General features: G+C 39.0%; 1 protein-coding gene across 2 annotated transcripts; it reads left to right on the top strand.

Annotated features, from left to right (window-relative positions):
* The first annotated feature begins 141 nt into the window (after nt 1-141).
* D2hgdh (D-2-hydroxyglutaric acid dehydrogenase) lies at nt 142-25,011 on the top strand. 2 transcript variants are annotated; one of them, XM_071594874.1, is made up of 7 exons: nt 142-681; nt 780-977; nt 3,205-3,398; nt 6,641-6,809; nt 8,009-8,298; nt 12,749-12,917; nt 23,671-25,011. In XM_071594874.1, exons 1-7 carry the CDS (start codon nt 420-422, stop codon nt 23,802-23,804), a joined length of 1,416 nt encoding a protein of 471 aa, XP_071450975.1. In that variant the 5' UTR covers nt 142-419; the 3' UTR covers nt 23,805-25,011. The 2 variants fall into 2 exon arrangements, with proteins under 2 accessions (XP_071450975.1, XP_071450974.1); XM_071594873.1 differs by having other exon boundaries at nt 23,625-25,011.
* Nucleotides 25,012-26,257: the final 1,246 nt, after the last annotated feature.

Raw genomic sequence — 26,257 nt, 5'->3', positions numbered from 1 at the left:
GCAGAGTGTTACGTAAAAAATTGATTACAAAATTTTATCATTTTTGCAGAGATACGGCTATCTGGTTAAGACCTTTCGAGGCAAAGAAATGATGTCTTAGTCGTTTCTATGATTGAAAATGATTACGCTATAAGTTGTCAATCTTTCTCCTCTTATACTAAAGAATTAATCGTTGGATGTAGGGCTTTTGGATATTCCTGTCTGTTCAAGAGTGAGAGAGGGAAGAGCGAAAGACCACAGTTGCTGGGCGCACCGAGTAGTTTGAACTGTTATAAGTCATATGCCAATAAGTTATTAAGTTAAAAAACAAACTTAATGGATATATTACATTTCCAGCTAAATTTTATTCCTTTCCTCGAAGTGGACTGTTGATCGTATTATTTTTATTCATTGTTCATACGTACGCCGACTCAAAAGAGATGTTCTCTAATTATCTCGCAAGGCCCTGCAGATATTTTCCGGCCCAATGCACAGTTGTAAAATTCTTACATACCTCCCCGGTAAAATGTTCATCTGTAGAGTTGACTCAAATCAGGTATTCAAATCTGAAAAGAGGGAATTATACAAGCCTTGCAGATAAACACGTCTCTTTTTTCGAATCACTTCTTTCTAAAACCAGAGTTCTTACCGATAAGTCAGACGTAGAATCTTACAATGTGGATTGGTTAAAAACCATGCGAGGTACTTTGTGCTCTACTTGTAAATGTATTACATTTTATATTTTATTGCCAATGTTCTTTACTTGGACTTATGAATTTCAAACATTTTTCTGGGATTAGGAGCCAGCAAAGTTGTTCTGAAGCCAAAATCAACTGAGGAAGTATCGGAAATTCTGAAATATTGTAACGATAATGTTTTGGCAGTGTGTCCTCAAGGAGGAAACACCGGGTTGGTTGGTGGCAGTGTACCAGTTTTTGATGAGATTGTCATATCCACAGTATTGATGAATGAGATCATTAGCATCAATAAAACATCAGGTTAGAATTGAATCAACAATTATTTTAGTGGATCTGTTATAAGGAATGAATGAGCAACTATTTTTATTGAAATGTCTAAAGGCGATGATCGGTTCAGCTCAGTAAAGAGTAATGCCTCGTACGGGACTGAATGGAACAGAAACTTGGTCTTAAAAGAGAGAAATGATCGTCGAATTGATACTTTTTAATGTGGTAATGGAGAAAGGGAGTTCGACCGAGAGGAATAGTGACGACGTATCTTTAAATAATATGTGGAGAAGAGAAGTAGCTACTAGATATATTAAAAATAAAGCTGGGCATATTAAGACGGAAGAGTGGGCTGTTAAAGGATGCAATAGAAGGGAGACTTTCGAAATTTAGAATCAGAGAGGCATGAAACTAATAGTAATTTCATTCTTATCCTACACAAAACTTTAAATAGTTAGGCCTTGGATTTCAATCTGGTTATAATGTATTATTATTTCTGTTTTATTTATTTATTATATCATTCTGTCGGTCAGGCATGTGACATAAAACGTAGTCATAAAGATATGCGAAGTAGAATCAGAATAATAAACGAAAATACACACTTCAATGAAATATAGCAGTAGAGTCCATGTATAATTTGGAAAAAATGCCCTAAAACACCACTTCATACCTTACATTTGACACCTCTGACAATCTCAAATTCTCACTTATAAACTTATCCACACTGTAATAGCACCTGATTAAGAGTAGCTTCTTGAGTTCAATTTTGAACCATTTTACTGTGGGTTTATTTTTCACACCCATGGGCAATTTGTTAAAAATAAGCGAAGGAGACTGATGAGAGGCATTTAATATGGTTGTACCATTTTTCAAAATGAATAAAGTATTATTATTATTGAGGAATTTTTTTAGATAAACCCCAAGACTGCTGAATTAAATGCATAGTGTGTCTTCCCCTAGTGAATTGACAATGTATGGATGAATTGGGTAAAAATAAACCTGGATTTTTTTACTAGAAATTCACAGCAAAAAATATATATGTATAGAAGTGACATTATTTTGAATTAAAAAATCAGTGGCCCTCCAGGATTCTGATGGATATGTTAACTGTAGCTTTTAAAGACCTCTTTTTAAATGGAAAAGGCCTTAGCACTAGTGTTTCCCCAAAATTACACAATAGGACAGGTATGAACGGATTTTGGCTTAATGTACTAGTTTTAGAACCTTTATTGAGGTATATGGTACTAGTTCACAAATCATGAAAGTTCCCGTAGCCATTTTATTAATCATATACACTATGTGAGAATGATAGTCATGAGTATCATTTAGTATAAGCCCCAAACATTTTGTGAAACTAGATTGAAGTATTAATTGATTAGTATCAGTCCTGAGAAGTGGGCTCGGTATTGGGGAACAAATTCTATTATGGAAATTGAGGAAACGGGTTTTATATTCACTCACTTGCAAGTTATTGCACTTTCAGCGGACACTCATGCTTGTTACAGTCAGACATGCAGAATCATTGAACTCCTTGAATTGATCACCAAGTATAATGTAGTAGAAGTGTACTTGGCAATTAAGGTCACTTTACTTTTTAAAAAGATGATATCAGGTGTGGTAGATATATTGATTTCCTGTTCCTCTGGGGCTGATTCTATTTTGCATTTGAATATTGCCAGATGTGATGGGTGAAAATCATATTTGCATTGAGTTCTAGGTAATGGTTTGTTATTTGGATTGGTAAACACAACAAAATAACTTTGAGGGAAAAGCAAATTCACAATTATCAGTGAAGAAAAATAAACTTAGGAGCAGGAGTCCTTATGTTTTATGTTTTGAAATGCTACATCTCCGGTGAAAGCTTCAATGATGTTTTTGGGTTCCACCCAAAGCAGAATTAGTCGAATCACGTCAAATGTTATGTTTCTCCAAGATTTATGTGAACCAGTGATGAGATGCTCTATTCTTCAGTTTAATACTTTATTAAGTTTTGAATTCCATTTATAATAACAATGATACTACTTGTCCATTTTCATGTCAATAAGGGCACTGGCCTGGCAGCATTTATTAATTTACAATAGGCTGTGAACCTATCCAAAATCTTGCTATTTTAATATAGTGACTTAGTCATAACTCAGTCAATTACCTATCAATGATGTGTCAGTATCAGATAGGTTGTATTTTTGTTTCAATGCGAAAATAATGTTGTTTTCCATTCAGCTCCCTTTGGTTTTTAATGATTGTTAATCATTTTTTTTAGGAGTCCTTGTTTGCCAAGCTGGATGTGTTTTGGAGAATTTGGAGGCGGAAGTTACCGAGCGGGGCCTGGTGATGCCCCTGGACCTTGGTGCCAAGGGCAGCTGCCACATTGGCGGGAACATTTCGACAAATGCGGGCGGGATCCGTCTGCTTCGCTATGGGAGTTTGCATGGCAGTGTCCTTGGCGTCGAAGCCGTGAGTAATTGGAGACGTTCAAAAGACTATGGTGCAGATGCAACCGAATACTGGTTGTTGCCGAGAATCACAAAATTGTGTGGCGTACGAAATGTGCTCACGCCCATGTCGTGGATCTCAGTTCGATGGTGTGGCGCATCAACTTAACTTGGCACGTGCACTTGATTACCAAATACTGACATTTTCTCCTCAGAAAAGTAATTTAAGCTGTTGCAGGACTAATTATTGCTTCTGCCCACCATGAAAACTCCTATTTCCCACTGGTAATTCACGTGCCATTTGACATTTCAATCCTTATTCCATGTGATCTCAACCAAGACCACTACCTGAAATTCAATACTCATGAAAGAGCTCTAGAACTAAGAATAAATATATTTTTTCAGAATTTCTTGGATTATAGACTTTTGAAATACCAAAATAAATTCCTGGATTTTGTTCACAGATCAACTATAGTTGCATAGTTATATGCATGTAGTTACCTTGGGGGTATTAAAGGTAGACTGTTAATATAATTTTTCATTTTGAAATCTTGTAATGCTCTATCTTGATACATACCAGCACATGATTAAGAATTCACATGTATTCAACACCTTTCCAAAAATACTGCTGAATAAAAAAATTAATAATGAATGAAGAATAACAATGTGTTTTTTGAAAATTTTGAAATAAATTATATGCTATACTTAAACCATTAAAATAGCTCCTTAAAAGTTTCATCTGGCCCCCTATCTACATTGAAATGTCATCGCCCTTGGGGCAAGAGCCCTTTGAGGGCCGTAGCCCCCCTTGTCACTCTCCCCTCTATCCACTGCCGTCAGCCCCCTCTTCCACCCTTCAACTTCCTTCCATCACCCTCCATCATGCCTTCCAGCCATCTTTTACTTGGCCCTCCCCATTTTCTTCTTCCTCCTGGTTCAGAAATCAGGGTCCTCTTTGCTCCCCCCTAACGCCCATCCTCAATTGGTTCATTAAATGAAAAACACAATGTGTTTTTCTACTGTTCTTTATTTTGATACTTCTAGTTTCAATGCTTAGGTGTCATCATCAGGAACGAATTCGTCAAGTTGCGATCTATTTATATACCATTCTTGTGTGGGAATGGGTAGATGAGAGAGGGGGGGAAGGAGAGGGAGGGGAAAATTATTGTAGTAGTAACAGCATTTAGGGAAGGCGACCGACTGCTGAGGTCATTTGCGCCATAGGGGATGGACAGGAAAGGATGAAGGGTGGAGAGAAACCCGGCGTCGGCATTAGCCTACTCTTTACGAAAGGCGCCAAGGGGTCCGCAGTTTAACGTCCCATCCGACGGACGGCGTACTCACTCAAAGTGCCCTCCACAAAGCACCTCAAGTAGGGATCGAGATGCCTCTGAAAAGTATTCAACACCGCCGGGATTTCAACCGAGGCCCTCCTGGTGAGAAGCCAGCACGTTAGCCCCCGCACCATCTCGATCCCCGAAAATTATTGTTTTAGCACCTCACCCCATTCCTGAAAGCATCCCTTTCCTTCAAGGAAAGATCTAACTACCCTTCCCCCCTCTAATGCTAATTGCCTTGCCTGAGGCTTAACATCCCTCTTGTCCTTCCCATCTATCCCGATCACAACCCCTCCTCTTTCCCCTCCCTCTCCTTCCCCCTCTCCTCCCCCTTCCCGTGCAAGAATGGTCAATAAATGGACCACAACTTGAGTGAATTAGTACCAGGCGATGATGCCTAAGAGTTGAAACTAGTAGTACCAAAATAATGAACAATGGAAAATACATTGTGTTCTTCATTTAATGAACATAAACTTCCATCAAGTTGAGCCAGAAACCATCGATTACATCCTCAATATGTTTCACAGTCAACTATTGCATCCACATATTATTTCCATCACTCTAGGTGTACACATCATTCAAATTCTATGAGGTTTTTTTGCAGGCCATAGGTTTTACTGCTTTACCTTGTCTGACTGAGTAAAAAACTGCATTTCTTCATGAAGTGGGTACTAGTCAAGAAATCCTTAAGACTTTAAATTCTGTGCATGCATATCTATCATAGTAATGAAATTGCATAAACATGGCTTGCTTTTGGAATCTGAGTTTTCTGCAGCATTTCTCCGCCATTGTTGAGGCTTTGAGGCATTCATCCACCTTAGGGTGTCTCTTGGCGACAACAGTTTAAGGGAAGGGGGAAAGCACCAGGGTAATCTAAAGAGAGAAACCCGCAGCATATGCCGCTATTTCATATATTGCGGGAGCCATGGAGAGAGAATCCTTTCCTGACAATGTGAAGACGACACTCACTCCCTTTAAGAAAACAGGCGACCGTCTTCCCAAGCCTAAAGGCAAGGTCTCCCGTTTGCTCTATGGGGGGGGAGGTCAACCAGCTGCAATGCTTGCATGGAAAATAGTGCCTAGGGCAGATGGGAGGATTGATCAAATTAAGGATGCGAGAACGTGCACATGGCATAGAGAAGAAACATTTTGCCTTTCCGCCATCTCGGAGTGCATCTGGTTTGAACCGGGCTACATGGTGGACGTTGAGAAAGCAAGGGTGATTTGCAGGGAGAGGCACTGCTTTTCAAGGCTAATCCGGGAGGCTGTGGAGATAACCAAAAACCACGACATCCACAGTCGAGAGGACAGTTGTATGCTAGCCAATGGCTGGAAGAGGTTATTCTGGATTTATGCCCAAATTGACCAATCAGAGCCAACCTAGGGCTCCCAGTCCCGTATATAAGATGGCCAAAATCGACAGATCTTCACTTCTGAACTGAAAATGTCAGCGGCGTGGCTGGAGAATGCTGTTGTGACCAAGAGATGCCCTGAGGTAGAGGAATGCCCAAAGGCCTTAACCATTATATCTTGCTTATGTGCTACAGTTTTAATTTTTTTATATATATCATTATGAGTGGCAGGTAATCAAACCAACCTCTGGGTTAATTACTGTGTTTTGGTTCAGATATGAGATTAGGTATTTTGGCAGGGCACATTAAGTGAAACTTACTCCCACTGTAATAATCTTCTCTGATAATATTAATTGCAATTTTAGAAGAATTAAGGCAATTTTTTTGGTGGATGTAGATATATGATGCATAAAATATCCCATTGACCCATCATTTCCGGACTGAAATACATCCATTGAAGAAAATATATTATATTATACTATTACACCCTTCCTGTAACTCTTAGGCGTTCTATAACTAGCATTTTGTGTTGGCTTAGAGGACATGTGTCATTCGAATCCCATTTGCAATCGTAGGTGAAAGCTGATGGCACAGTGGTTGATTGTCTCTCGACTTTGAAGAAGGACAACACTGGCTATCATCTGAAGCATCTTTTCCTTGGTTCGGAGGGAACATTGGGTATTGTGACTAAAGTGGCCATCCAGTGCCCACCCAAACCTCAAGCAGTGAATGTTGCTTTTCTTGGTGAGTATTTCACAAGCTGGTTTCTAAATGCCAAGTGACAGTATCATTTTTACAGTGACTATTATTTGTTGTGAAAAACTTGGAAAGACAGTTTTGCATTCTGCGTGCCAATTAGAATAAGAATGAGAGTGAAAGGTACATGGTAGCAAATTCCGTGAGATGTTTGGTTATGGGCACCTTCAAATTATGATAATTATTAATTTCTCTCCTTGGCAGGTTTGTATTCAATGCTCTAAGGTTGGACCCTTGTACATATACTCCAACTTGTAAAGCCTCTCCCACTTTCATTCCTACTTTAGGCACATTCTCTGCCCTTCTTATCTTAGTCTCAGCATGCAAGTTAACCCTCTTAGTGCGGCGGGGATTCCAGGGGTACTGGTGAAAAGTGCGAAAGGTTAATTTAGGAAAATGTATCACCTTAGGAGAAAAGCGTTATGAAGTTATTTGTTTAGATATCCATATGCAGTTTTTTTACTTTAAAATAAAATATTGTAGTTAATAATGATGTAATACATTTACATCATCTGAAAAGTAAATGTAATTATTACAGTATTATAAATTTGAAGAATATTTTTTTAGCAATAATATTTCAATTTGTAGACACAAAAATAATATTTTTTTAAAAACATTTTTCAATAAAACTACTATATTTAAATATAATAAAGAATCAAAAAGACATGTAGAAAATATTATAAATAAATAAAGAAAAACTAGTGAATTGCAAATTTTTTTGTCAGCCTCTGCATAGTTCCATTTTGTTGAAAAGGCTGATCTCACTGAGTCAAATTGGGACTTTTCCCCTTTCCTTGAGACTGCGGCAATGTGCCTACAATCTAAAGGCTGAAAAAAACAAAGTTCTAACTCACAGAGAACTGCTGACAATGTAATCCATTACACAGGGCGCAATTGATTAGATAGGATGGACGGCAAGAGAAACCAAAATGATTACAAAGCATTTCCGTAAGCAGTTATATCGGCGCGCCGCACTTTTTGCCAGGGATACGAAAGCCGATATATCGGCCCGCCACACTAAGAGAGTTAAAGCACACACAAAAAAAACTAAAATAGATAAAAAATATGAGGGGGAGTTATATGCAGTGGAGAATATTGGCATTTATATGTCCCAATGTGATGCAGATAAAAATGTAATTGTCGCCGTTCCCCATTAATTTTATTCTCCCTCATGCCACCTTCAATAGCCCTGGACTCCTTTGAGAAAGTCTTGGCAACATACCGCCTGGCGAGGTCATGTTTGGGCGAAGTCCTTTCTTCGTTTGAGTTCATGGATCGAGACTCGCTGATGGTTGCCGTGACGGGGCTCAAGCTGAAAAGCCCCGTGCCCGAGGACACTCCATTCTCCTTGCTGATTGAGACGTCTGGTGGGAACTCAGATCACGATGAGGCAAAGCTGTCACTTTTTCTTGAGCAGGCTACCAATAAAGGCTTCATTAATGATGGAACACTGGCCACGGAGCCATCTCGAATCAAGGCAAGTTGATTGGGATTCAACAAACATGTTTAGCCTTGAGAAGTTTTTGCGAACACACACTTTCTGATACCTTTGACTGATTGATATTAATTACTTCCCAGAATAAAGTTATAAAAGATTTGGTGTTTTCCCGGCGTATCAGCAGCGTGAATTCCTCTCGGGTGCTCCACCGGGTTATATATCGTCCATATCAGGCGACGTTTCGATGTCCGACTCGGTCATCATCTTCTCAGGGCTTCTGAATGCCATCTGCCCACTTTCAATTTAAAAGGTTTTTATTTCTGTAAAGAACAGCGTACAAGAATGAATATAAAATATATAGTTGAAACATGAAAACAACAATACGGAAACCCTGTTTTAGGATTAAATCCTCTTTGGGGTGGAAACAGGAGAATAGGAAAGGCTACAAAGAGGGTAGCATTTGCGGAATAGCGGTTTGCCTCTTTTTTCCCGTATATATATATGGTTTTCCCCCCAATCAGGTGTCATTTGATTGGTCTATATCTGGGCGCCTTCCCATTGGCCTCCTGGTTTCACCCATTACTCTAAGGATTGGTTTCCACGTGTTTCTCAGGTAAAAGCCCGAGTCCCTGTTGAAATTATGTTTTTGGAGGTGGATCTTGATGGCCTCCTTAGTGAGTCGGCCCCAGTGTCCGTTGGATCTTTTTTTTTTAAAAAAAATACTACGGTGAGTCTCCTCCCCGTAGATCAATAGTTTATTCCAGTAGCAACATACATAGTTATATAACACTGCTATATGTTGATTGAGGGGATACCTGCTCACGCTTAAATTCCCCTTTTGTCTTCAATCGCCAAAGTTACTCGATGTGAGATTTTTAAACAGTTATTTACATAAACTCTCAAGTGTCCAAAACATACATAATAATACATTTGGAATTACACCCTTAACCATTCACAGAATACACAGAACATTAGAATTTAGGCACTTCGAGTACAATTAGTACATATTTTCACAACAATCAGCACAAGTACAGAAACATACAACAATGTATACAGATAAAAATAATTTGTATCGTGAATGTATGATATATTTTGATTTTTCGCCTAGTTGTAGAGAGCATGTTAAATAGGAAAATTTACACTGACAGTAAAATGTGTTAGATGTGTCTGCTTACATTGCTTAATTACTACTCATGTGACGAAATCAAATAGGAGTTTACAATTGGTGTTTAAGCAGAATAATACTATTTCGCGCAATTTAATTTTCTTCACCGCCATGTTATGCCATATTTCTAGTCTTGTTTTTTCATGACGGATACATTCTTCAATTCTGTGTTTGGCGGTATCACATAGGTTAGTTCTCGATTTCCCAATTTTGTGAAGGTAATTTGAAAAATTTCCATGGCCTGATAGCATTTGGGTACATTTGTGTGAAGGGTTGATTTTTAGTTTTAATCTATCGCAAATAACAGGGAAAATGTCCTTTGTGTATGAGCCTCTATCGCTGTTATCCCAGTCAGATTGCCACTGAATGATGGATTCTTCCCTCAGTCTCTTTTTTACGACGTCTTTCCTTATATATTGATTTTCATCAAGTTCAAGATTGAAGTGTTTAGCCGTTTGTCCAGATTGTAATTTGATCATAGCATTTCTTTCCAGGATCTCGTATTTTAAGGGTGGTAGGCCGCAAATTATACACAACGCATCAGTGCTGACCGTAGAGTAGCCCCTACACATTGATAACAGGCAGGGCCTTTGAGCTTCTTTTAGTTTACGGTCGATTCTACTTAGGTTGATCTAGACCAGAATTATATGTCCGTTGGATCGGCATATAATTCTGGTCTGGAAAAAAGAGGCAAACGGCATTCAGAAGCCCTGAAAAGACGATGACCGAGTCGGACATCGAAACGTCAGCCAATATGGACGATATAACCCGATGGAGGACCCAAGAGGAATGTACGCAGCAGAATAAAGCTATTCACCAGCTGGACTTTTTGTGCGGTTATTCTTAATAATGGCTGCAAACAACCACCTAAACAAGGGTGTATCTGACTTCATTTAAGTTGGGGTGGGGGGGGGGGGGTAATGCAAAAATGAATGAGCAGTTCAAATATACATTTGTGAAAGTACATTTCAATTAGAAAATGAAAGTTGGAATACCAAAAAGTGAACACACTTCGAATGTACTAGCAATGAAGATATAGGGAGTGGGGTACACAGTATTCCTGGGAGGGCATGAAAGGAAGAGTTTTTATGGAGTAATTTCCAGCATTTATGCGAGAGGAGTTTGGTCGGAAGACTGTTATTTTCTATCCCAAAAAAGGTTAAGGCTACATTATATGAGGACTACAGAACTATAAGTGTGATATTGCTTGCAGATAATGGTTCTCAGGATCATCAATCAGCTGATAGTGAGCAGAGCGAATGATTTCTTTGGAAATGATCAGCTTGGGTTTAGGAAGGGGAGAGGCACCCGTGATGCCATTGCAGTAATGAGGTCACTAATACAGAAGAAAATAGAAGACAATAATTTGTCTCTTTTGTAGAATTTTATATGGTTTTCAATGGAGTGAATTGGGTTGAATTTCATGAATATGTTGCGGAAAGTAGGAGTAGATTGGAGGGAAAGGAGGATATTCCCCTACCTGTGCATGTCTCAGACTCCACAGGTGCAAATGGCTAGTTGTAAGTCAGAATGGGAAGTGTTTGGTGGAGGGGTAAGACAGGGGTGTAGAATACCAGTTTTGTTTTTATGCGTGGAGAAGATAGTAAAAGAGGCATGGGAAGAACTGGAGATAGGAATGAAAGTCTCTGGGGAATTCATGAAATCAGTTAGGTTTGCTGGTGACCAAGCTTTAGTTTTCCAGTCGGCCAAGGGGTTGCAGGCGTTAGTGAGTGCAGTGCAGTGTAAAGCCAGTACAATAGGTATGGAGAAAGTGAGTACAAAGTAGAAATAGGATAGGTGCATATTCGACAGAATGAATGGAGTAAGGAAGCATGTGGAGTTGAATGAGCATTTATTATAGTGTTGAATATCTTTTTGTTTTGTAATGAGAGGCTAAGAAATGTATGATTAGATTTTTAGTGTAAAAAGCACAGTGAAAAAATGTCCATGGATGCAGAAAAACTTGTTCATGTGTCAACCAATTGTTTTTTTTTCTTAGGAAACAATTTCTGGAGAGTGATATTTATATGCTCTATTTGATGGTGCATCAAACATTAAGGGCACCTCATCCATGTGCCCTAGTTGTCCTCCCTCAAAGCCCATCCTATTTCTTAAGTTTATGACGAATTTGTGGGATTCTACAAGACTTATGTTCATATAAAAATTGGCAAATTTATGATAATGTAGTGGTGCACCGCCCATTTCCCTTTGTGAATCTATCACACCACGATGTTGGCCCAGAAAATCAGCAGTAAACATACCTCTTGCTAATTTTTTCTCTTCAATTAAAATCATTTTTTTGAAACAGTAATCCTGTTTTTCCTGTGATTTATTTTCCATTTCTTAACATGTTACTCAAGCTTTGGCCAATTAAGACCAAACGAATGTAAATTTTTTGTACCCATGTCTGCATTCGCTAAATCCACTCTCTGTTTCCTCCATTCTCATGTCATGTCCTCAGTCAGAGGTGGACCACATTGCCTTCCAGCCACCTTGTTTCTTTTTTCTGAAGTGTGATTCATGACTTCCAAGTTTAAATGCAATGTTGTATGAAATCTTCTCTCTTTAGATCCCATGTGGTTAATCTAAATTTAACTTTTTATGCAGCCCAGATTCTGTGTGTAAAAGCAGATACCCCCACTAAATAGAAAGGAATTCATGGAATGCCACTATCATACTACATGAGTACCTGTAGACTTTGAGTTTACCGTAAAAGACAGTGTTTGAGCGGAGGGTCAATGTCCCAATTGGTACTATTCATATAAGTTTCGCAGCTACACCACATGTGAGATGAAACTAATTGCCCTGCATTGTATGCATTTATTATTTAGTTTGTAATGTTTTTAGGAACTATTTTCAAGGAATTATTAAAGCTCTATTCCTTACTTCTGGCTTAAAACACTGTTATTATTGAAATTTGTAGTAGTTTTAGGGAAGGCGACCAACAGCCAAGGTCATTTGCACCATTAGGGATGGAAAGGATGACGGGTGGAGAGAAACCCGGTGTCAGCATCAGCCTACACTTAATGAACGGCACAGGGGGCCCACAGCTTAACTTCCCTTCCGACGGATGGCTTGAAATTTGTGATTTCCCCTGATGAGGGGAAAAATACGTAATAGTGAGTGTTTTCCCCGTGAATTGGCTTGCAACTTATTGGACAAAGTCTGACACGAATACCCCCTCAGCCCATAAGATGTAAGCTGGTTTTAGAGCTTCGTTACAATTTTTTGTGGAAGGGAAGCAAAGAAACATGATAAATGTCGATTGGTGAATGAAATTGAATCCCGTTTCTTTACTGAGCACCATCTCTCTTCTTTTCTCAGATGCTCTGGGATTTGAGAGAGGGCATCACACAGTCGCTGACCATGGATGGATACGTATACAAGTATGATATTTCCCTTCCGATGGAGCACTTCTATGATATAGTTTCCATTATGAAGGAAAGGCTCAAGGGAACTTCCTTCATCCGGTGCTGTGGATATGGACATGTGGGTGAGTGTTAATCATACATGGATCAATTACTTGTGGTTGCAAAAGCCATGCCATACCTGAAATGTTTGGATTGCAGAATGTGATGGGCATTTCTAAATAATTTACACTCTGCTTAAAATGTGATGTGGTGGTTAAATGAATGGTACTTTTTTCCTTAGATATGAGAGTCCTGGATTCAAATGAATTGTTGATGCCTCTGTACAGCGTTAGTTGAAGCTACATCTCTCTTAAAATTGATCTCTTGTCATATTTCAATAAGTTCTAGCAAAATTTTTTACTGACTATGCTGAAATTTTTTTAAGAAATTTTAGCAAAGAAATATCTGCATATTGGAATTTTTTAAAGTGAATGTTCATGGCAACTGTGAAGAATGATCTGGATAAGCAATGTTACCTAAGAATCATAGAGTTGTGAAGTGAACTTTCAAACGAGTGCAACTTTTTACCGGGGTGCATGTCTGGCATATGATCATGCTAGCTAGCTGAGGCATTGCCTCTATTTGAAAATTGCCAATAATGTTATGGCATAACCATTAAATACTATGTAATTTCAAATTCAGTAGTTTCTTTGCAACCTTATGTTAGCAAATCCTCAAATTATGAAAGGAGTCAAAGATTTTTGTGCTCTGCAAGCCAGTTAGTTGAGGCTTTAACGAATGTTTACTTTTCTTTAAATAACCTAATTCACATATGGGGATAAAGCAATAGCCAACACTTATAGACAGGTAAGCATAACCTCAGTTGTTTGCAAAATAATGGAAAAAAGAATCGCTGACTACATTCGGGAATGGTGGGCAAGAGATAGATGGCTATTCAAACACGAGCATGGGTTTAGAACGGGATACTCGTGTGAAATGCAGCTTTTGGGATTAAGTCAATATATCAGCGACGCAATAGACAAAGAAAAGGATGTGGATGGATGCAGTAATTGTTGATTTTTCGACAGCTTTTGACCGAGTGCCTCACAATAAATTATTGTTAAAGTTGGATTCGTTACCATTTGACTTGAGGGTAAAACAATGGGTAAAACATTTTCTTTGCGGCAGAACTCAAAAAGTAAAATTAGGGAATACATTTTCAAATGAGGCAAGCGTTTTAGCAGGAGTTGCACAAAGCAGTGTTCTAGGGCCATTACTCTTCCTAATTTACGCAAACGATCTACCAAACAATTTACATTCCCAAATAGACTGCATTATATACAGACGGTTAGAGCATGTAAATGACCGCGTAATACTACAAAATGACATCGATCGCCTTGGTGACTGGGTTACAAATAATAATATGAGCATTAATATAAGTAAGAGTAAGCATATAAATTTTTCAAATAAAAAGAATGCAGAAAAGGACATTTACACCTTCTTTGGAGAAAGAATCCCATGTACCAGTCAATACAAATATTTAGGCATTTACCTCACTAGGGACCTGGGGTGGGGAGTTCAAGTAGATAATTTGACACGGAAGGCTATTGCATTGGGTAACGAGAAATTTAAAAGGAAGTAGCGTAGCCACAAAAGAATAAGCATATAAGGTACTGGTTATTCCTATCCTAGAATACTCCTCCATAGTATGGGATCCATATGAGGTGGGACATATTAAAAAGATAGAAAAAGTTCAAAGAAAGGCAGCAAGATATGTACTCGGAAGGTACAAAAGAGCAGATAGTGTCACAGAAATGTTTTGGATATACTGAAATGGGAGAGTTTGAAAAATAGAAGAGTTGGTTAGGCGCGATGTATAGAATTGTTAAAGGACGAAGCATGGGAAGATTTACGGAAAGAGATAGAAAAGCCTAACTTTAAGGAAAAAAACGACCATAGTTTCAAAATAAAAATAAGGACGCAAAAAACAAATAAGAAAAAATACTCTTTTTTGAATAGAACTATAACTGATTGGAACCAGCTGCCTGGAGGTTTGCTTGAGCCCTTTCCATCCGATTTTAGAAGTTCAAAGTATAAATGTAAAGCAGCCACTGGGTAATAAACTTCATTGTAGTTATTAAAATATTGTTTGTATGTGATGTGGACGGCATTTTGTATGTGATGAGGAAGTGTCATTGTATGTAAAAATATTTTGTCTCTCATCTGTTTTTATAGTACCTATATGTATGTAATTTTCGTTGTAAGAGTTATCTTTGATCAAACTTGATCGTTGCCACCAGGAAAAATCACCTAATTGCAACGTAATGATAAATAAATAAATACATAAATAAATAAATACATAAATAAATACATAAATAAATACATAAATAAATACATAAATAAATAAATTAATTAATTAATTAATTAAACCCCCGACGGTTCCCCAGTAAATCGGCGATACTTGGACCAACTCCACGACGCAGTGCCCGGAGAAAAGGCGGCGGAGGGAACTGCAAAATATTTTCCCTTAGAAGTGCCAGATGGTATATAATTTTGGTTTCGCATGCCGTGGAGTTAAATTACAAGAAATTATGCTGGCATTTAAATCCTCCTCCACACTTGAAAAAAGTGGAAATGGGACAAATTTATTTTCCGGATGTGGTCCACCATTCCCACTTGCTGCGTGCGCTCCATTCCAGAAATTACCTGATTATTCTCGCAGGACTGGGAACTAGGTGACGTACGCGGTTGAATTTTTAATGCGCGAAATATTATCATAAATACTGGGCATTTTTAATCCTGCGACGTCTAAGGGTCCATGCTGATTCCGGGAATCATCGTCCTAATCGGCGAGCGTGTCGGTCATTCCGGGAATTACCGAATCGTTCACTTCAGATAAGAGTTATCTGATCTCAGCGCTTGGGGAGAAACTGATATCCGGAACATGTGGATCAAAAAAGGATCGCCAAAAAAAAGGCAGTTCATGGAAGACGGGATTGTGGCCAAGAAACAGAGCGAGGAAAAGCCTGGAAAAGAGAAACCGAAGACGGATGCTACCTCCCCTTATGTCCATGGAACGGCTGAAAAGATAACAGGCATGATGTAACAACTAGGTTCTCCACAGCAAGGAAGATCAGGTACTCGTCGAATTTAGTACACACCGTTAATGATGTGTCGACGCTTTAATTTGAATGAAGGCGACAATGGGCACGTCTTTCCATGGCAACCGCGTTCAAAATAAATAATAAATATGAGTGGCGGACGACTCAACTAAAATTAAATAAAAATGCTTAGAAATCAATTGAATGTCAACGGAATTCAGTTCGATGGCACTTTGCCTTCTCTGAGTTTATGTCATATTTAATCATGAACACTCACAGAAAATCGCGCTTGATTTAAAATATTTCTTAGGCGAAGAAATACGTATTACACTTATTCTAGCATTGAGGACGATCCATTTACCTTCCCTCTCAATGTATAAAGTATGATTCAATGACGTCATTAGAATAAATACATTGTCTCGAGTAAAAAGACGAGGACATGTCGCATAACGAGCAGTATGAAAGCCATGAAAGGCGAAAAGATTCCCTCCAGTTCTACAAGTGGCACTCGGGGTGGAGGACCCAGACCCATGCTCACGGTGGATTGGTGTCCAAGCCATAGTGACCATGCCAAAGTCCCGAGGCTGTGGCTGGGGTCCACGGCAGCTGCACTTTTTTCTTCTTTCCTTATCCTTTTTTAAAAATGCTTTTGACATTCACTAAATGGCCTAAAAAACATAATTTTCCAAGTCCCCATTGTTGAGATACCCCGTGTACCAGAAGGTCGCCGGTTCGATCCCAGGTCATGACTGATATGGCAAATTATTTTTTCATAATTATTTTTCCGTTTTCCAATGTATTTTTCTTTAATCTTTCGATAATTTGCATACCAGATGAATTATCTACTTTGTAAATCATGTTTTCTTAAACGGTGCTATGTTTTACTTTCAATTTACTCCATGTACCAACATGCATAGATTTCCGTTATTAATTTCCGATCCTGCGAGAGACAACTATTGCTTTTTGTTCATGATATCCTTAATTCGGAAGAAAGCAATGTGTGAGAGTCGACGCGATAGTTCAGGATTTTAAGAAAGCCTTCGACAAAGTACCGCATAGCAAGCCACTCACACTTAACCTACGTTAACAATTTGCACTCCGTAGTCACTAGTAAGGTACGTTTGTTTGCCGACGATGCAATGGTTTACCGTGATATCCGCGATCTTTAAGGCGCATTAGCTTCATCATATTATTTTAAGTTTACCCAACGCTGATTCGAAACTTGGCAATCGGAATTGAACTTAAAATAGGGCGTTCCCTTCCGAAGGGCTACTGCATCGGGACCGCCGAAATGGAGTGTTTAGACTGGAATACCAGGGTGTTACCCTCGCTCGCTCACGATCTCTCCTGGGTGCAACACGTGGGCAGGGAATATAAGCAGACGAGCCAGCGACAAATAGGGCGTTTAAGAAGCAAATAAGAAGATTATTTGGTTTTTTAAAACATGCAATTCGTAGATTGATTTTTATGCGCAAAACAGTTTAAACATCAAATCTAATAATTTCGACAATATTTTTCACGAATTATATTATTTTTACAACTTAATTATATTACATTTATCATACAATGGCCAGCTTCCCTGTGGTTTCGGACCACTGTGCGGCGGGGGGCGTTAGGATGCCAGACTTGGATAGTGCATTGGGGGATTTTAACCTTGCATTTCCCTATTTTCGACTTGGTGTATGTGTTATTTTCTTGGGTGTTCCCCCTTTTATTGCTGTCGGAAATTGTACTCGGTAAAAACGATTGCTTGAATCTATCAATTCGACAATCTAACACTCTAATTTTGTGACAATTGTGGGCCCTGCCAATATATTTAGGGGGCCCCATTATATTTCTAGAGTTAAAAAGTTAGTTGCTGTAATTTCCTGCGTTTAACGCTCGTAAGAAGAATGGCAATGAACTAAAAAGAGGCTTGGAACATTGAAAAGGTTGATAGTTGATTCCGTCGTGACTCCTACAGCCGAAATCCATACAATCATGGAAATGATGGACTGGGTCAGGGACCTAAGGCTATTTTTATAGAGTTAAAAACTAAGTTCGTGAAAAAAGACAAAGAAATGGGTAAAATATCCTAAAACAGCAAGCGAAGTTTTAACGGACTACGAGAATATTTAAAACAAAAAATGTGAAGATGTTACGCTGTAATGAAACCTAGGTCACAATAACTAAAATTCTACGTGGAAAGGCAAAGTGTCTTCTTTCATATATTAGAGAAATGATTAATTTAATATGAGATAGGGACTGTCATGCAAATTTATTTATCTATTATTTTAGAATTAAGCTGCAATTAGGTGATTTTCCTGGTGGCAACGGTCAACTTTGGTCAAAGATAACTCTTACAATGAAAATTACATCCATACACGCACTATAAAAACAGATAAGAGACAAAATATTTTTGCGAGTTCAAACGAATTCAATTTAAAATTCGTGTGAAATTCGCGATGATGGTTAACAAATCACAAGGCCAATCGTTGAGTGTTTGTGGTCTGAATATAGAAAATCCATAATTATCTCATGGTCAAAGTGTGGCATATTCACGTGTCAGTAAACCATCCGTTTTATTTGTTCTTGCGCCTGATAACAAAACAAAATATGTTCTATATAAGAAGGTTCTTGACTCAAGAGAATAAACCGGAGTGTATATACTCGTATAAGTATGTAGATTGAATAAAAAAAATGTCCTTCTTACAAGGCATTGCAATGCTTTACTTTAGTTTTATTGAACTTTTTCTTGATGATATTGTAACAAGTCAAGCATGATTAAAATTGGTGCATTCGTTCTTGATTTACAAACGGTTTAACTAAACTGTTCATTTATTGTAGGGCGGTACGAAGTTCGCCGGGTCAGCTAGTATATATTGTTATTATTAGGTAATATACCGGCTAAGGTAGGTTTTTGGATGTACAAGACTACCAAATAAATATTTTGTGTTGCCTAAAAAAACACAAAATCCAGCAACCTAGTCTACATCAGGTCCCTCTCTCTGAGTACTTCCTCCCTCCCTTCATCTGATCCAACATCCCTATCCTGCTTCTGCCCTTTCCTCGTTTACCTAACATTCTCCCCTCTATTACAGTCTTCAACGTCCTACTAATATTATGTGTATATATATATATATATATATATATATATATATATATATATATATATATATATATATATATATATGTGTGTGTGTGTCTGTGTGTGTGTATTGTAAATTTTGAGTTCGCTCAAGATTTATATCTCTTTGACAATATGGAAACATGGTAGTGTTTTAATCGTTAGCCGATAAATGGAATATTAATCGTGGGAAATAACTTTAGTAATGATCATTAGATATTTTAGTCCCCTGCAGGCCACCACAAAGGTGTGTGGCAAGGGTTGAATGTACGGCAGACTAATGTTGACCCGAATATGACCCTACCGCGGTCGAACAATGTTATTAGTATCTCTAATCGTTAGTGGCATAAATGACATCTTAAATCTATTTGTTCTACATCTTAAATCTCTCTACTTTTACTGATATGATCTCTCCTACCGTAGTGAGATGGGGTTGATAATACATTTTCAACGTCATTGTTAAAGATACTCCCTTGCAGTTTACGCTAGACATGTAATCTGTAATTTAACCTTCGCTCCATTAAGTGTTTCCCACCCTAGCTTCTCCAATATTTTCGATATGCTACTAAAATTATCTTAAAAAAGTTTTAAAAATCTAGTTCCTCTACGATGCACGCGATTCAAATCGACAATTAATCCAACTTCATGTGATTACCCCATGCACATACTAGCAGCATATTCAATAATTGAGCCTCAACCAGCGAAAGGTAAAATTACTCTTTGACCTTCTCATCGCATTTACCAAATAATCTTCTAATAAATCCTAATTTGTCGCTGGCTCGTCTGCTTATATTCCCTGCCCACGTGTTGCACCCAGGAGAGATCGTGAGCGAGCGAGGGTAACACCCTGGTATTCCAGTCTAAACACTCCATTTCGGCGGTCCCGATGCAGTAGCCCTTCGGAAGGGAACGCCCTATTTTAAGTTCAATTCCGATTGCCAAGTTTCGAATCAGCGTTGGGTAAACTTAAAATAATATGATGAAGCTAATGCGCCTTAAAGATCGCGGATATCACGGTAAACCATTGCATCGTCGGCAAACAAACGTACCTTACTAGTGACTACGGAGTGCAAATTGTTAACGTAGGTTAAGTGTGAGTGGCTTGCTATGCGGTACTTTGTCGAAGGCTTTCTTAAAATCCTGAACTATCGCGTCGACTCTCACACATTGCTTTCTTCCGAATTAAGGATATCATGAACAAAAAGCAATAGTTGTCTCTCGCAGGATCGGAAATTAATAACGGAAATCTATGCATGTTGGTACATGGAGTAAATTGAAAGTAAAACATAGCACCGTTTAAGAAAACATGATTTACAAAGTAGATAATTCATCTGGTATGCAAATTATCGAAAGATTAAAGAAAAATACATTGGAAAACGGAAAAATAATTATGAAAAAATAATTTGCCATATCAGTCATGACCTGGGATCGAACCGGCGACCTTCTGGTACACGGGGTATCTCAACAATGGGGACTTGGAAAATTATGTTTTTTAGGCCATTTAGTGAATGTCAAAAGCATTTTTAAAAAAGGATAAGGAAAGAAGAAAAAAGTGCAGCTGCCGTGGACCCCAGCCACAGCCTCGGGACTTTGGCATGGTCACTATGGCTTGGACACCAATCCACCGTGAGCATGGGTCTGGGTCCTCCACCCCGAGTGCCACTTGTAGAACTGGAGGGAATCTTTTCGCCTTTCATGGCTTTCATACTGCTCGTTATGCGACATGTCCTCGTCTTTTTACTCGAGACAATGTATTTATTCTAATGACGTCATTGAATCATACTTTATACATTGAGAGGGAAGGTAAATGGATCGTCCTCAATGCTAGAATAAGTGTAATACGTATTTCTTCGCCTAAGAAATATTTTAAATCAAGCGCGATTTTCTGTGAGTGTTCATGATTAAATATGACATAAACTCAGAGAAGGCAAAGTGCCATCGAACTGAATTCCGTTGACATTCAATTGATTTCTAAGCATTTTTATTTAATTTTAGTTGAGTCGTCCGCCACTCATATTTATTATTTATTTTGAACGCGGTTGCCATGGAAAGACGTGCCCATTGTCGCCTTCATTCAAATTAAAGCGTCGACACATCATTAACGGTGTGTACTAAATTCGACGAGTACCTGATCTTCCTTGCTGTGGAGAACCTAGTTGTTACATCATGCCTGTTATCTTTTCAGCCGTTCCATGGACATAAGGGGAGGTAGCATCCGTCTTCGGTTTCTCTTTTCCAGGCTTTTCCTCGCTCTGTTTCTTGGCCACAATCCCGTCTTCCATGAACTGCCTTTTTTTTGGCGATCCTTTTTTGATCCACATGTTCCGGATATCAGTTTCTCCCCAAGCGCTGAGATCAGATAACTCTTATCTGAAGTGAACGATTCGGTAATTCCCGGAATGACCGACACGCTCGCCGATTAGGACGATGATTCCCGGAATCAGCATGGACCCTTAGACGTCGCAGGATTAAAAATGCCCAGTATTTATGATAATATTTCGCGCATTTAAAATTCAACCGCGTACGTCACCTAGTTCCCAGTCCTGCGAGAATAATCAGGTAATTTCTGGAATGGAGCGCACGCAGCAAGTGGGAATGGTGGACCACATCCGGAAAATAAAATTGTCCCATTTCCACTTTTTTCAAGTGTGGAGGAGGATTTAAATGCCTGCATAATTTCTTGTAATTTAACCCCACGGCATGCGAAACCAAAATTATATACCATCTGGCACTTCTAAGGGAAAATATTTTGCAGTTCCCTCCGCCGTCTTTCCTCCGGGCACTGCGTCGTGGAGTTGGCCCAAGTTTCGCTGATTTACTGGGGAACCGTCGGGGGTTTAATTAATTAATTAATTAATTTATTTATTTATTTATGTATTTATTTATGTATTTATTTATGTATTTATTTATGTATTTATTTATTTATGTATTTATTTATTTATCATTACGTTGCAATTAGGTGATTTTTCCTGGTGGCAACGATCAAGTTTGATCAAAGATAACTCTTACAACGAAAATTACATACATATAGGTACTATAAAAACAGATGAGAGACAAAATATTTTTACATACAATGACACTTCCTCATCACATACAAAATGCCGTCCACATCACATACAAACAATATTTTAATAACTACAATGAAGTTTATTACCCAGTGGCTGCTTTACATTTATACTTTGAACTTCTAAAATCGGATGGAAAGGGCTCAAGCAAACCTCCAGGCAGCTGGTTCCAATCAGTTATAGTTCTATTCAAAAAAGAGTATTTTTTCTTATTTGTTTTTTGCGTCCTTATTTTTATTTTGAAACTATGGTCGTTTTTTTCCTTAAAGTTAGGCTTTTCTATCTCTTTCCGTAAATCTTCCCATGCTTCGTCCTTTAACAATTCTATACATCGCGCCTAACCAACTCTTCTATTTTTCAAACTCTCCCATTTCAGTATATCCAAAACATTTCTGTGACACTATCTGCTCTTTTGTACCTTCCGAGTACATATCTTGCTGCCTTTCTTTGAACTTTTTCTATCTTTTTAATATGTCCCACCTCATATGGATCCCATACTATGGAGGAGTATTCTAGGATAGGAATAACCAGTACCTTATATGCTTATTCTTTTGTGGCTACGCTACTTCCTTTTAAATTTCTCGTTACCCAATGCAATAGCCTTCCGTGTCAAATTATCTACTTGAACTCCCCACCCCAGGTCCCTAGTGAGGTAAATGCCTAAATATTTGTATTGACTGGTACATGGGATTCTTTCTCCAAAGAAGGTGTAAATGTCCTTTTCTGCATTCTTTTTATTTGAAAAATTTATATGCTTACTCTTACTTATATTAATGCTCATATTATTATTTGTAACCCAGTCACCAAGGCGATCGATGTCATTTTGTAGTATTACACGGTCATTTACATGCTCTTTCCATCTGTATATAATGCAGTCTTATTTGGGAATGTAAATTGTATGGTAGATCGTTTACATAAATTAGGAAGAGTAATGGCCCTAGAACACTGCCTGGTGGAACTCCTGCTAAAACTCTCGCCTCATTTGAAAATGTATCCCCTAATTTTACTTTTTGAGTTCCGCCGCAAAGAAAATGTTTTACCCATTGTTTTACCCTCAAGTCCAATGGTAACGAATCCAACTTTAACAATAATTTATCGTGAGGCACTCGGTCAAAAGCTGTCAAAAAATCAACAATTACTGCATCCATCCACATCCTTTCCTTCGTCTATTGCGTTGCCGATATATTGGCTAAATCCCAAAACTGCATTTTACACGAGTATCCCGTTCTAAACCCATGGGAAAAACAGTTCGGGCGCCTTTTCGGTGCTCTCCTTCGTAAGAACAAAGCGCAATGGGTGCATTAAATAGTCAGTGGCCTACAAGTATTTTCCCTGCACACATTCCATTCATCACTGCTACCTTTGTAGGATGATAAAATTCAAGTATGCATTTATGATAACAGCATGGCTACTTCTTCTTTTCCGATACATGGGATAGAGGCCCATGGTGAGGTTCGGGCGAGCATGTCCGGCTGTAGGGCCAGAAGTGCTCACCCAAACACTGAGAGCATCAAGGAGATAATATGTAGAGTTCTCCTCTCTGACCGTTCCGCTCATTACCCTGCATCCTATTTCAAGGTGACGGCAATCTCCATCTGAACGTCACCGCCCCATCTTTTGATAGAGACCTCCTTGATCTCATCGAACCTTTTGTCTACGAGTGGACAGCCAAGCACCGTGGCAGTGTCAGCGCTGAGCATGGCATCGGATTCAAGAAGACGTCTGTGGTTCACTTCTCCAAGTCTGCTGAAGCTCTGAAGCTGATGGCACAGATCAAGGCCATCATGGACCCCAAAGGGATCCTCAACCCTTACAAAGTCCTCCCAAGTGACCCACACTGATTATATAGCAAGGGTCTAGCTTGGATCAACCAAAGGCCTCCTCCTCCTGATGGGTACTCCCTGTGATCCCTCTCTCTCCCTATGGACCTCAGGTAATTGTGGACGCTTAGGTATTCATCTATTTAGAGCATCCTTGGATGGTTTAGCTCACGGCCGGGGAAAAAAAGTTTTGGCAAACCTGTGCTGTAAGTTCACTGTGGTATTAAGCAAGAAGATCAGCTTTATCTGGCTCCAAACACTGGTTAATGGGACTGTGTTAGTAATGGAAATACTATCTTTTGGCGTGGTTTAGTAAACTCTGTTCCCAAAATATATTTTTATAATCGATATTTGTATATTATTATATATTGAAATCCAAATATGTACACATGTGATCACTTGCACCTCCCGACATGGACGGGAAGCCAGAAGCACCCAGCCACCCAGGAAGAGCCCTAGTGGCCAAATAGAGTTGTCTATCTTTTGAGGAGTTGGTGATCCTTTGAGTTGTCCTCCAGCGCTGCTGGCTCACCTCCTCCTCCTATCAGTTCCATCATCCAGTCAGGAATGGTCATGGTGCATTCCTGTCTGTGGGTGGAGCTTCCTTCCGACGGGATTTCCTCCCCATCAAAGGAGTTGCTGGCGGTCGATGCAGGAGGAGTCAACTGGTGTGCTTTTGCAGGAATTACTCCTGTATAATTCTGACAGGTTGAAGAAGGGACTATTAGTCTCAACCTCGCCCATTTAAGTCAATAAATAGATAAATAAATAAATACATAATTCTCTCAGTTTCCCAAAAGTCATGTCTAACAGCAAACTGACAAAATGCATGTTGCATACCTTCATCTCCACCAAGTTGAGTGGTTTTCTTTTAATAAAAAACTTGATCCATGCCCCTGCTTGCTTGCGTTGGAGTTTGAGAAGTTTTTTGAGACACCATTGTGTGTGCATTAAACAAAATAAATCATCATTCATTACTCTTTCATCTCCAGCGAACCACTTTCCGTACTGAGGATCACTTCTAGTAGTGGTAGTAGTAGTGTTGGGGGTTTGTCAGGTGTGTCGACAGCTACGGTCATTTTGCACCACTTTCAAGATGATTAGAACCTCAGTTCCATTTTATTGATAAATATGTAAATAAGTGTACAAATAAATAAATAAATAGTTAATTGTTAAAAAAGAAAAGGCTTTAAAATTATGATACCCTAGCTAAAGTTGCCTCGTTAAGCCAGTTTCCCTTAAAAAAGTTAAAATTCTATTCATATGGCCAGAGTCATCCCCTAAAATATTACTTAAATCTGCTCTTGTATTAAACCTTTCTCTGGCCATTTGGTAATTGCTGCATTGAGTCAGGATATGCTTTATTTTCAGGCGTTGGAGGCACTCTTTCAGCGGGGCTGCACTTTTACCTCCGCAAAGAGTTACGAGTGAGTGTGGGCAGAGTGCCCTATACTCAGGCGCGGAATCATGACCTCTTCCCTCCGAATGTTCTGGATGGAAGAGGGCCATGGTAAAATGACCGATTTTATTGCCCTAAGTTAATTATTTTGCAAGGACCGCCAAGCCTCCTTCCACCGATGCAGAACCAAATTCCACAAGGCAACCTTTACATCCTCCTCAGAAACCAACGTGGAGTCGGTCTCGGGTTTGCCCAGGGCTTCCTTCGCTGCTTTGTCAGCTTTTTCATTACCTGGTATCCCAATGTGACCAGGAGTCCATATAAAAGATACCCTGTTCCCCTTTCTCTGAAGGGACAAGAGTATATAGTATGGTATAGAAGGGACAAGAGTAAGAGAGTATAATGGATCTCCTGAACTATCGGGTGCATAGGTGCAAAGACCGATATAGATTTTAGGGCACTCAACGAGTCTGTACAGATGAGGAAAGAGCCATTACTTTCTCTGATTTCTCTTAGGGCGGTCCTTATGGCTGACAGTTTGGCTGTGAATACACTGCAAGATGTTTGCAATTTTTTCCCCACGACTCCATGGTAGTGGGACACGACCGCATAGGCACATGCAGATTCTGACTATAACCCATCGGTGTAGACAGGGAAGAAGTTAGAATGCGAGCCAAGGACGGCACTGAAGAGTCGCTGGTATTCTGAATCAGTCGTCTTTGCTTTACAGTGCATATGAGACATGGATTTAATATCCGGCTATGGTGTTAACCAAGGTTGATATTTAGCGTAGGAGACAGGGTATATTTAAGGAAAGGTAAAATTTGCATCATGGATAAAATCATGAAAACGAACGGCGAGGGGCCTTTCTCCGCCTGTTAAATAATTCCAAAAACTGTTGGTTAAAAACTATGTTAAAACAAGGGTGGTTGGACTCTGATAAAACTTTACAGGCATAATTGCCCATCAAAATCATCCTGCGGGTTGCCATC

This window comes from Hetaerina americana, unplaced genomic scaffold, assembly GCF_022747635.1.
Source record: "Hetaerina americana unplaced genomic scaffold, ioHetAmer1.1.p SCAF_7, whole genome shotgun sequence".
NCBI classification, from domain to species: domain Eukaryota; kingdom Metazoa; phylum Arthropoda; class Insecta; order Odonata; family Calopterygidae; genus Hetaerina; species Hetaerina americana.
This window is presented reverse-complemented; position numbering and strand designations above follow the sequence as displayed.